At 44.4% G+C, this 13,191-nt stretch overlaps 1 protein-coding gene across 2 annotated transcripts in view; it reads right to left on the reverse strand.

Moving 5' to 3' along the window:
* Positions 1-13,191, reverse strand: part of CEP112 (centrosomal protein 112) — a 238,851-nt gene that overhangs the window by 149,870 nt on the left and 75,790 nt on the right. For both annotated transcript variants that reach the window (XM_066585987.1, XM_066585988.1), the window contains exon 20: positions 12,941-13,123. In XM_066585987.1, the coding sequence (XP_066442084.1) occupies positions 12,941-13,123 (183 nt within the window). The remainder of the gene's footprint in view (positions 1-12,940; positions 13,124-13,191) is intronic.

The raw sequence follows: 13,191 nt of genomic DNA on the forward strand, positions 1-13,191 counted from the left end.
TAGAGGTCAATGGAGGGCCCTCAAAAATGATTTCAGGGACTTAGGGTCCAAGCTCAGGGCAAGGACCTCCAGGGTAGTTTTCTCGGAAATACTACCTGTACCTAAAGCCACACTAGAAAGGCAGCAGGATCTTAGGGAGGTAAACAAGTGGCTCCGGAGTTGGTGTAAGAAGGAGGGATTTGGGTTCCTGGAGAACTGGGCTGACTTTGCTGTCGGCTACAGGCTCTACCGTAGGGACGGGCTGCATCTTAATGGGGAGGGTGCAGCTGTGCTGGGGGATAAGATGGCAAGAAGGCTGGAGGAGTGTTTAAACTAGGGACTGGGGGGGAGGGTAAAATGAGAAATAGTGGGGTAGCCAGTGTAACTATAGATTCGGGTCCAAGCAAAGGGAATGGGGGTCGAGCAGGGGGTGGGGTTAGTACAGTTAGAATTGATAGATCAGCCATAAGTACGAATAGCAACAAAACAAATTTAAAAAACAAAAAAAATGATATAAATTGTATGACCACGAATGCAAGAAGTCTGATTGGTAAAGTGGGTGAGCTTGAAGCGAGAATGACTGATGAAAACTATGATATAGTCGGCATAACGGAAACATGGCTTGATGGTAAGTGCGATTGGGCGGTGAATTTGCAGGGGTACAATCTCTTCAGAAGAGACCGAAGGAACCAGAAAGGGGGAGGGGTATGTCTGTACGTCAAATCGAACTTGAAGCCGAGGCTACGGGAGGATATAGGGGTAGGAGACGAACAGGTGGAATCTCTGTGGGTAGAAATACAGGGAGGAAAAAATAACAAAATCCTGATAGGGGTCTTCTATAGACCACCAAAAGCAACAGAAGAAACTGAAAACTTACTACTAAGGCAGATAGAGGAGGTGTCAAAGCGCAACAAAGTAATTATCATGGGGGACTTTAATTATCCAGATATAACATGGGAGAAGGAAACCTACAAATCTCACAGGGGTGACAAATTCTTGAGAGTAATTAAAGACAATTACCTGAACCAACTTGTGCAGGAACCAACAAGAGGGAGAGCCATTCTGGACCTAGTACTAACCAACAAACCGGAACGTATAAAGGGGGTGCAGGTTGAGGGGCACTTGGGGAACAGTGACCACAATATAATCAACTTCCAGCTGTCAATCTATAGGAAGCCTTATCAGGGAGTGACAAAGAAACTAAACTTTAGTAAAGCAAAATTTGATCAGCTTAGAACTACTATCGGTAACATTAATTGGGACAACATCCTCAAAAATATCAGTACGGAGGACAAATGGGAAAAGTTCAAAAGGATCCTAATCACCTCATGTGAGCAGTTCATTCCCTTTAAAAATAAAAGAAACTCAGCTAAAAGGAAACCAATGTGGCTCGACAAGACGGTACGAGGGGCAATAAACGAAAAGAAGAAAGCGTTCAAACTACTAAAGCAACAAGGCAGCGAAGAAGCGCTAAAATCGTACAGGGAAAAAAACAAAATATGCAAAGATACGATCAAAACTGCCAAGGAGGAAGCAGAAAGACGGATCGCCAAAGAGAGCAAAAACAACCCGAAGCTATTTTTCAACTACATTAACAGCAAAAGGATTTGCAGGCAGAGCGATGGCCCGTTAAAAAACAATGCAGGAGAAATCATTGATGATGACGAAGGGAAAGCAAATCTACTAAACAGTTTCTTCTCAAATGTATTCACAAAAGAAAAGGAAATGCCACACGAGATGCAGGGGAATAAAACGAACCCCTCACAAAATATCTCATACCTAACGCAGGAGGAGGTGCGGAAGCGTCTAAAGAAAACTAAAATTGATAAATCACCGGGCCCAGATGGATTACACCCAAGGATACTAAAGGAACTAAGTGACGAGGTAGCTAGGCCGCTATACCTAATATTTCTAGACACTATCAAGACCGGTGTAGTACCATTGGATTGGCGCATTGCCAACGTGGTTCCAATTTACAAAAAAGGGAGCAAAAGTGAGCCTGGAAACTACAGGCCAGTAAGTCTCACATCAGTAACGGGAAAAATTTTCGAGGGGATTCTGAGAGACGCCATCGATGAGTACCTCAAGGAAAACAAGGGAATAACTCCTCACCAGCATGGATTCATGAAGGGTCGCTCATGTCAGACAAATCTGATCAGTTTCTACGATGAAGTAAGCTCTAAGCTGGACCAGGGAGAATCTATTGATCTCGTATATCTGGACTTCTCTAAAGCCTTTGACACCGTGCCACATAATAGGCTAATATACAAAATGAGGCAGCTCGGACTGGGCGAAAACGTGTGTAAGTGGGTAAAAAATTGGCTCAATGATAGAAAGCAGAGGGTGGTAATAAATGGTGCGTACTCTGATTGGACCATAGTCGCTAGTGGGGTGCCACAGGGTTCAGTTTTGGGCCCCACTCTGTTCAACATATTTATTAATGACCTGATAGAGGGGCTACACAGCAAAATATCAATATTTGCAGATGACACAAAATTATACAATATAATTAATACAACGGAGGACAATGTGCGGCTGCAAACGGACCTGGACAAGCTGGGGGCTTGGGCAGAAAAATGGCAAATGAAGTTCAATGTTGAAAAATGTAAGACTATGCACATGGGCAGGAGAAACGGATGTCACCAATATTCACTTAATGGGGTACCGCTGGGGAAAAGTGATATGGAAAAGGATCTGGGGGTATTAGTGGATAATAGACTAAACTGGAGTAACCAATGCCAGTCAGCTGCTGCAAAGGCAAATAAAGTCTTGGGGTGCATTAAAAGAGGTATAGGGGCGAAGGACGAGAACATCATCCTTCCATTATGTAAGGCACTTGTCAGGCCTCACATGGAATACTGCGTACAATTCTGGACACCGGTGCTCAGGAAAGATGTTACGGTATTGGAGGGTGTTCAAAGAAGGGCAACTAAACTAATACATAGAATGACGGGACTGGAATACCCAGAGAGGCTGTCCAAATTGGGACTATTTACTCTAGAAAAAAGAAGGTTAAGAGGCGACCAAATAACCATGTATAAGTACATGAGGGGACAACACATGGATCTCTCCCGCAATCTGTTTACACCCAGGACCACGACGGTAACAAGAGGACATCCGCTACGATTAGAGGAAAGTAGGTTTCATCACCAACATAGAAGGGGATTCTTTACTGTAAAAGCAGTGAGACTGTGGAACTCTCTACCGGAGGAAGTGGTGATGGCAAAATCCATAGAGGAGTTTAAAAGGGGACTTGATGTCTTTCTGGAGAAGAAGGATATTACAGGATATAAATATTAGGTGAAGTGTCAATCCGGGTATATAGGCAGGTAGGAACTATTAGGGGTTGATCCAGGGAACAGTCTGATTGCCATTAGGGAGTCGGGAAGGAATTTTTTCCCCAAAAGGGCTAATTGGTTTCTGGCCTTGGGGTTTTTTGCCTTCCTCTGGATCAACAGGGTAGGATAGACAGGCTGGACTAGATGGACAATGTCTTCATTCAGCCTTACATACTATGTTACTATGTTACTACCGTGTTTCCCCGATAGTAAGACACCCCCGATTGTAAGACGTATCGGGGGTGTCAGGGGGGTCGGCCAATGTAAGCCGTACCCCGAAAGTAAGACATACCGTAGAAAAAAAAAATCATTACTCACCTCCCCCGGCGTTCTGTCGCGCTCCGGCAGGATGTCGCTCGCTCCTCGTCCCCGGCGCAGCATTGCTTTCTGAATGCGGGGGCTTGAAATCCCCGCCTCCAGAAAGCTAATACACACGCCGTCAGCCAGTTACAGAATGGCTGTGATTGGCTGAAGGCGCACGTGGCTTCAGCCAATCACACTATTCAATGACATCATTGAATGGGTGTGATTGGCTGAAGGCGCACGTGGCTTCAGCCAATCACACCCATTCAATGATGTCATTGAATAGTGTGATTGGCTGAAGCCACGTGCGCCTTCAGCCAATCACAGCCATTCTGTAACTGGCTGACGGCGTGTGTATTAGCTTTCTGGAGGCGGGGATTTCAAGCCCCCGCATTCAGAAAGCAATGCTGCGCCGGGGACGAGGAGCGAGCGACATCCTGCCGGAGCGCGACAGAACGCCGGGGGAGGTGAGTAATGATTTTTTTTTATTATAAGACATACCCCGAAAGTAAGACATAGTCTGGCTTTTGGGGATAAAAAGAAAGTAAGACACTGTCTTACTTTCAGGGAAACACGGTATGTATAATGTAACTGGTATCTGGAGAGTGGTGATGTCATATCCTATATAACATGTTTGGACAGCAGTAATGTCATATTTCTCTATTATGTAACATATCTGGAGAGCGGTCATGTCATTAAATGACCAAATCACTCCCACCCGCGGGACCACTGGTCGTGCAATTCCCCAACAAAATCAGGCTGTCACTGGTTGCTGTATGCAGAAGATCAGATTGGCTGCAGGACTGTAAACATATATAACGCTACAACATATTCTATAGGTATAAACCACCACAAACTTTAATGTTAGGCTCTGCACACTCTCCAGCCCTAGAAACAAAGTCTTTGCCACGTTAGAATGCCACATAGTCAACAGATAAGCCCTCTACCTAGAGGTACACCAGTATTTGTCAAGCTTCACCCTCAGTGACACATGCTATATAATATGTACAGAAATTGACATATATGTGGGGGTTTTCCCATCTCGAATAGACACAAGTACCCTCCTCTGAGACTCGCTGTTATCCTTAGATTGAGGGTCAAACGAAACCTGCATCCAGGCTTGGAGAGGTGGCAGTTTTACATAAACAGCAGACCGGACTGTGCTACAAAGTGTCTAGAACTAGTTGTGCATAGCGTGTGAGGTGTCTGCTAGATACAGCGACGGCAGCGCTATTTGCAAATGGCAACAAGATTTAAACATCTACTCACCATTCACAAATTCTTGGTCACATTAGTGAGCCATACCTTCCCCATCATTAGTAGAATCGGAGAAGGAGAGGGCTCCGTGAATCAAACTGTACAGATTAATCGCACATAGGAGCGAAGCCCACTCTTTCCCTGCATATCACATATAACAGTAGCTGCTGGAGGAGCAGAGATAACCATACGGATTACAATTTTTTGTAAAAGTTACAACATAACTTTTTATACTGTATGGGAGATTTATGCCAATATGTAAATCTCTCCAAATATAAATTGGGCCCATATCACATTGGCATCAGAATATTCGGCTGGTTCGATACTCCCCCGAATGGATCAGTAAAGCAAAATCCCTGCGGCAGATGTGAAACCATCCTCATTTAATCTTTTTTTCATTCACTTTTTTCTTTTAGACCTCTGGTGGGACATGCAATCTTTTGTTGCCTGTACAATAGACTGCAATACTTCTGTATTGCAGTGTATTATGCCTCAGTTGTCATCCTAGGACTCTAGCATCTTGTGATCGTGAACTCCCTCCCTCTGTCTAATCACTTTGATGCCATGGTCAACACTGACAAAGACATCTAAGGGGATAAAGTAGGAGGATCAGAGTCATCTCCAATCCCAGTCATTGCTGGCAGATATAGATTGTGTAGAATAGCTGGTATATGCCATGAATGAAGCAGGCTCAGCTTCTGAGCCTGTCCATAGAAGTCCTGCACACACATGCTGTACATTTATGGTGAATAAGAAACTAAACACAAGAGCAATGGGGCACAGTATGACATTAGTTGAAGGACAGATAAGAAGCAATATAAGAACATTTGTATTTCACTGAATATAAAGCAGACTACGTGGACCTCGTGGTCGTTCTGAGAATTCACAGAACTGAATAAACCACCATCAGTGGGCCGTTATACATGTAATGCAGGTCAGAATCAAAGAAATTGCTGAGAAGACTACCATTAAGCATTGTCCTTAATGCATACTTCAAAAATTAACTACCTGTTTGAAACTCACACATAAATAAGCAAATAGTTAGGAAATAGAAGAGGCAGAAGAAAGTATGATATATCTCACTTTATCTAATACCCCACCAAAGTGGATTAGATACTAGGGGGGAGACATATTTTCTCCTGCCCTTTCTATATTGCTATAACCCTACCCCACTAGGTCACCATGTGAGCCACATACACCTTTGAGCAATACCCCTTTTTACTGAAAATAAGACCTATCCCGATTTTTCAAGATTTTCCAGGAAGCTTGAAATATAAGCCCTAGCTGCCTTACATCCACATCGCTCCCACTGCTCACCAGAGCTCCAACAGGCTTTCTGCAGTCCTCGGCCGCCCACAGAAGATCACTTCCTAGTTACAGGATTCATAAATCCCATCTCCAGCAAGCAATGGCTCTGATTGTAATTGGCTGAGCAGCGCGTGAGAACCAACCATCGCATTGTAGAGGCGGGATTTATGAATTGGCCAATTCATAAATCCTGCCTCCACGACTGTCCAGAGAGCAGTGGGAGGGACATGGACCAAGCCTGCTAGGTAAGTATAATAAGACATCCCCCGAAATAAGACCTAGTACCTCTTTTGTCCCAAAAATTAATATAAGACAGGGTTTTATTTTCGGGAGGAACACTGTAGTTGGCGGTCATATTGATGTAAAAAAATGTTTAAAGGGCAACTACAGCGAAAACATGTTTCCATTCCTGTCCCCCTCACCTGATTACCTGTCACATTCTGAAGTCCCTATGTATATTGCAGCCATTTCCATGCAGTGCAGCCTCCTTTCTGTCTGATACTTATCACACACCAACTTGATAGTTAGATTTCCCTGCTTTCTCCTCCTCTGTGCTGTGATAGCAATCCCATGATGCATCAGCACAGCATAACATGACTGACTAGAGCCAGTACCATTCCTGCCTACTGGGAGGACAGTGTGATTATCATTACCTCCTAAAGTCCATAAGTGTAGAGTCATGAAGCATGAACTATCATCACCTTCATTCTAACTGTGACAGCAGCCTCATCAGTAACGGTTATAGGAGTTTGGTCCCCTGTGACAACCCTGCGTGATACAGTCCATGCAGGTTCATCATACAGGAAGTTCTGGTGATTGTTCTCTGTAGGAGTCACAAAGAGACAAGTAATGTCCAAGCGGTCACAATGAGATCACATGTCCCCCCTGAGAAAGACAGAAAGGAATGACTGACCAAGGTAATACTCGCTGACTTATATATACTGGGGGTCTAGGTATATAACGAAAGGAAAAACTACCAGAGTGACCTTTTAGCATAATAAATGTAAAAAAAACACAAAATGACAACATTTCAATCTGCAGATTAGCGTGCTGGTAAAAGGCAACAAAAATATTATAAGTGATGCCTTAATAGGGAAACCAAAAAAATATCTGCATGCTTTAGGCCCCCTGTCCACGGACGTTGCAAAGTCCTGCGACGAATCTCAGCTGCGGGAGCTGCCGCCCGGGAGCAGGAGCCGGCACACGGTTCTCCGCAGGTCAGCCTATCTGACAGATAGGCTGACCGTGGAGAATTGGGGCAATTCGCAGCATGCTGCAAATTGCCGTCTGTGAGCGGATAATCGCAATGATTCTCTGTTCGTGGACACGGGGCCGGCGTTTTCCATAGCAACGCTATGGAAAGCTTCAGCCAGTGTGATTCGCCGGTGATTTACTGCCGGCGAAATCATGCCCGTAGACAGGGGGCCTTAGGAGCTCTAAAGGCCCTTTAGCAGGTATAGCAAATTAATGACTCAGAGAAAAGCTGAATGAGGTTCATTTACGAAAAGACGTACAAACTTATGGGCCATTTACACATAATTATCGCTCAAGCAAACTAAATGAAGTGATAATCGTGAGGTATAAATGCAAAGAAAAAAAATCACTCACTGAAAGCCATCGCTGGCTTCTCGTTACGTGTAAATGCTCCCTGCTCTTTCTTATTTGCATAAATTTCCCAGAGGAGCTAGCATGGCCTTATAAGTCTTCTCACTCATCTTCCAGGTATCCCCACACCCCTTTTCAGTGCTCTCCTTGGGGAGAGACGATGCCATCCGCTGACCCACTCACCCCCGAGATGTCTCCACACACTTTTTGGGTGCTCTGCTTAAGGTGAGACGACACCGCTTTTGACCCACATTACAGGCCTCTCACAGACTAAGCCAGAAGCCTGCTGCACACTGATGAGGGGCAATCAACCCGAAACAGCTGTCTGTGTATGGTATTCTAGCTAGGTTTCCCATTCCCAATCATTGATAAGACGTGTTATAGAGTCACTTTGACTTGAAGGAATGACGCCATCCAACAGATGGCGCCGTAGAGGTAGAAGTGACAAGTCTTTCAGTGCAAACACTCGGCACAAGCGCTAAGGACCTTAGTTGTGACGTCAGCGTTCGTTCAGTTGTTTAAACCGGCAGCCGGCCCGTGTAAAAGGGCCATTAGACAATTTACGACTGTCTAGTCAAAGTTTAGATCGCCTGTTAGTTGGCCAAAAATTGTGCCCAAATTTTGGTGAAATTTTTATTCCATGCACACCGACCCCCCACCTTCCTGTTTTTTTTTTCTTCAAGAAAAGGAACGTCCCTTTGTTTACTGTTCACACAGTAAAAATAGGGTCCAGGAGCATCTAGGACAAATAGTAAGGCTGTCTGCAGACGGGCGGAAATTCCACGGAATTTCCGCCCGTGGAAGCTGCCAAACGCAATCCTAGGCAGACGGCCGCGATTTGGCCGCGCGAAAGGTAAACAAATCGCGGCATGCTCTATTTCACTCCCCGGCCGCCGACTCTGGTCTGCGCATGCGCCTGCTGCCGGATCCGACCCGGCCGTCTGCAGGCGGCCTATATTATTATTTAAATAAACTCCAATTACTTAAATGATGTTACATCCAGACCCTGGAGATGGGGTGATGCATAATAAGCCAGAGCAATAAAACTAAGATTTGTATATGAGATTCATGAAGAAAAGGTGGTGACAGATCTGATGCGTGTAAAGTGTGAAGTCCTATAACCTTTTTCCCTTTCATCTACACACCTTAGCTTTATTGCTTTGGGTGATCTTAGTGATGCATCACCCAGTCTCCGGGGTCGGGATGTAACCGCATACATTGTCCTCTCTTCTCCAAGTTGTTCATTTGCTACAATGAAGAGGCCTCTAAAATACAAACTACAAGGTCAGCACCAACATAGACATGAAGACAGGATCACCACCAGCCCAGAGATACCAAACCAACGTCACCGCCAACATACAGCTTATTACATCAGGACTGTCTTCTGACAAGGTGATATATTGATGTTTCGGTGTAAACACTCGTATAACCCCCCCCCCCCCCACACACCCACTAGTGAATCCTTCACCAATCTCTCTAAACATTTCCCACCATTCAGGATGTAATGACCTTCCTATTTCCATGCAGACTTATATTACTTCAGTTTTCAGCAAATTTAAGTTTGCTTGCCCTCAATCAATGCAAATTAGAAGCTGGTGGTGGAACGAAGGAGGGTGCAGAGAAGAGTCTTCCATCAGTTTACCAGGTGAAACCAGAAATAACGAAACACATTTCGGAGGTCTTGGGGTACGGTCCGCACGGCACAGCTAAGCTGCAGCAGTAATGCAGTGGAGAACTGCGCCAGCGATGCAGGTCCGTGGGGCTTACTAATAAATTAGGTTATTCATGGCTACACAGTTTGTTTAAAATGGTGCGCCCATTAATAATGAACAGCTAGTGAACATTTAATTCATTAGCAAGCTACACAGCATCTCACCCGCAAGGCGGCAGTGCAGAGACCACTATCTGGGACCATACCCTTATGACCAAAAAGTTGATGGCAAACAGAAGTTCATTAGTGGAAGAGCAGCACTAACGAGTAATATTCCTAATGATGCAGTACAGACGCAGCCGGAGCCACTACTCAGAGATTGTCCTCCAAGCCTTATCACCCTGAGGTCCTCATGTGGGAGGTTAACCCTTTCCAATCCAATTTATATCCTGGTTTTCCTAGGGGGCTTACTCTTTTTCTGCCGTTATACAACGACGCTATATGCTGGCTAAAGCCAGTACTGCATGAGGTGACACGGATAGGCTCCGACAGCAGAGAGGCTGGCAATATACAGTAAGAGAACCCCGACGGACGTCTTCCAACATCGGAGCTGTACAGCCTTAAATCATAATGTCTTCAGAGGTCAGACAGTGGATTGGAAAGGGTTAAAGCTACATTGGTTTTCCATAACCCACAATCCTAACATTAGACACAGTCACTGGATCCAGTATATGAGAAGCTCATTGACCAACACTTAATGACAGGAAACACCTGGATTTTGGGTCTACTTCACCATGAAAATACAATTTGGCTTTGACAGAACAGAGGTCCATGATTGAAGTTCTTGATATCTTCATGAAACCTAAGCCTCACACTTAATAGACCCATTTCTGAATTCCAAAAAACTAAGGACATTTTCCTGCAGTAAATAGGACATATGGACACAGCCTTGGTGGAGGTATCATAAAGAGAGTCTGTTCTTGTGGAACTCTTGGTGGCGGTAGATAAAGTATGGAGAGCTTCTCATGGAGTGCAGGTGAAGCATGGTTTAAATCTTTTGGGAGTGCGGGTGAAGTATGGACAGGTTCTTTATGGAGTGTTGGTTGAAACATGGATGTATGTGACATCATGGAAAGGTTTTAGGTGGAGCAGAGGTAACTAATGGACAGGTTCATGGTAGAGTGCACGACAACTAAGGACAAGTTCTTTGTGGAATACAGGCTAAGTATTAGGAAGTTCTTGGAGAGTCATATACGGACAGCTCAGGGTCAGTGTGCAGAAGAGAGATGTTCTTGGATGGTTCTACATGAAGAAAAAGTGAATGTAACATATGCAAGGACCAATATGAACATTACATGTGAGCAGGTTCATGTTGTTCAGAATGTAGACTACGGCCAAATGCAAACACTTTGTAAAGAACATTAAAGGAACAGGTGATTGAAGGGCAAGGTCCAGATCAAGCTGGCTGGAGCAAATATGGAGGTAAGGAAGGCGGATTTTATGAGGCATGGAAAGTCTGGACAACTTAGATACATCATGAAATGAAGACATTCTTGTTAAACTGAGCAACTCAAAATGCATCCACAGCATTGTTGCTGGAGTGACTGAGGTGAGGAGAGGTTATTGGTGAAGTGGAAAGTACGGTGAGGTTTTTGTTGGAGGGAACATCCAGTATGTATAAAGCCTTGATAACATGAGCCCAATATGAAGGTGTTTGTTGCAGAGAAACCTGGGAAAGTAGAGGCCCTCGTAGAGTGAATGTAACATTAAGGACAGGTTGTTGTTGGACTAACCATCGTGAGTTTTTGTCACAGATCAAACATGGTTCTGACAGATCAAATGTGAAGTCAAATGAGAAGAGGAGACTGGAGAAAGCAGGAACTGACAGTAGGTCATAGACGGAGTAAATGTGAAGAACAGACAAGTCCTTGAAGTAACTATAGCGAAAAAAATATTTGGGACATGCTCTACAAAAAGTGAGGATAAAGAGAACGGTGGTGATATATAGACTTGCCAAAGAGACATAAGGGATCAGTGAGAAGTAAGCTCAAGCTCTGACTCTCTAGATGATGTCAATGTTCTTCAGTGTTCAAACTCAATTGGTTGAAGACATATTGAAAATTGTCAGACGGGACAGTTCCATAGATTATTCTGACGCTTCCTTCAGCATCGTTCTTGGAAGCCTCTTAGCACCTACCACAGACTTCATCTAGAACAAATGTCTCTATCTAAAACATGAGGTCCCACTAGGCAAAATAGGTTTTCTAATACAGTAAATGCTTCCGGGTCTGCATGGGGTTCAATAAAGTTATATAACCAGTAGACCTTTGAAGTAGAGTGAAGAACTAAAGATCTTGGAGATAAATAACTTCTGAGTAGACCCAAGGGTAAATAATAAGACAGGTCCATGGACAGAAGGTCCATGTAGATACAGAATGCTACCAGCAAGAGGAGGTAGATAGGCTGATCTGAGGAGACCCAATGGAGAAGCAGTATGAGGACCCCTGTAGTAGGAAAGACAAAGCTTGCAAATATATTGGTATAACATAGAAGGTTGGAATTTGAGATGAAGGACTTTAGATTCTACACCTTTGGAAACATCCTGCTCCATGCCGCCATCTTATACTGTCTTGAATACCCACAACAATATCATAGATTATATTACATACATGTAACTTGCACTTCTTTTTTGGTGGAGGAAAGACATATCCAGAGGTCAATATACCCTTACAGCAGTAAAGTAGCATCCAGAGAAAACAGGAGAGAACATTCAGCAGGGTCGATATTTTTGCACCAAAATCGCGTTTAACAGAATAAAATTGTACAAATAAGAAAATTTGGATTCTGCCATATGGCAGCCATCCACATGCCTCACAGGAGGTTCCCAAAAAACACAGAAAACGTATGATGTGCATCATGGAGGGGGATAATGGTTATAAAGGTTATTGTCCTAGCTGACGGAACGCATTTTTCCTGCATCCCCGAAGCATTAAATAAGACCACAGTTGGGGGTGACTGTGAAAAACGCCACTAACAGGGATGGCAGACATAGACATAGGGAGGGGAGCGACCCGATTAGTATGATGCATATAATGTCATATAACAAAGCGGCTGTCAACAGAGACAATGAGCTCCACGACGACGCGGTACCAGGCTCCTATACCTGCAAGCGACACCATGGGAAACCATAGAGGGAAGAGGAACCGCACAACACAAAGCCAACCAGATTATAAGAGAACATAAGGCCGGATATCAGTACAAGCAACCGGCTCATCAGCTAGATAACTGTGGTGCGATAAACAAGGCAGGTGAAGATAAAACATGGGACCTCGCAGCAGAGAATCGGAGGATTAAATACTACAAAAAACGGTGGCACGGCCAATTAAAACTAAAATAATTGAGTATTAACCCACACCCCAGGAAGCTAGACATGGCGTCGGACCAGCGGGAGAGGCACACCCTGCAGTGCGGATGTTGGGGGGTGTGGGGGGGAAATTACCTGTGCGTCTCGCTCCCTCCATGCTTGCATCTTCTTCTCATGCTCAGACATGGCATTCTGCAGCTTTTTTTCCAGCCGATCGATTTCCTGCTCATGGTCCTTGATGAGGCTGTCCCTCTCGGAGCTATGCTGCTTGTAAAGGTGGGTTTTCTCCTGTTCATGCTCCAGCTTCAGTTCCACCATCTGATTGGATAATAAAGAGTACAATTCATCAGTATAACATCCTCGTCACCATGACAACTCCTCTCACC

Source organism: Eleutherodactylus coqui, chromosome 13, assembly GCF_035609145.1.
Source record: "Eleutherodactylus coqui strain aEleCoq1 chromosome 13, aEleCoq1.hap1, whole genome shotgun sequence".
Taxonomy (NCBI): Eukaryota; Metazoa; Chordata; class Amphibia; order Anura; family Eleutherodactylidae; genus Eleutherodactylus; species Eleutherodactylus coqui.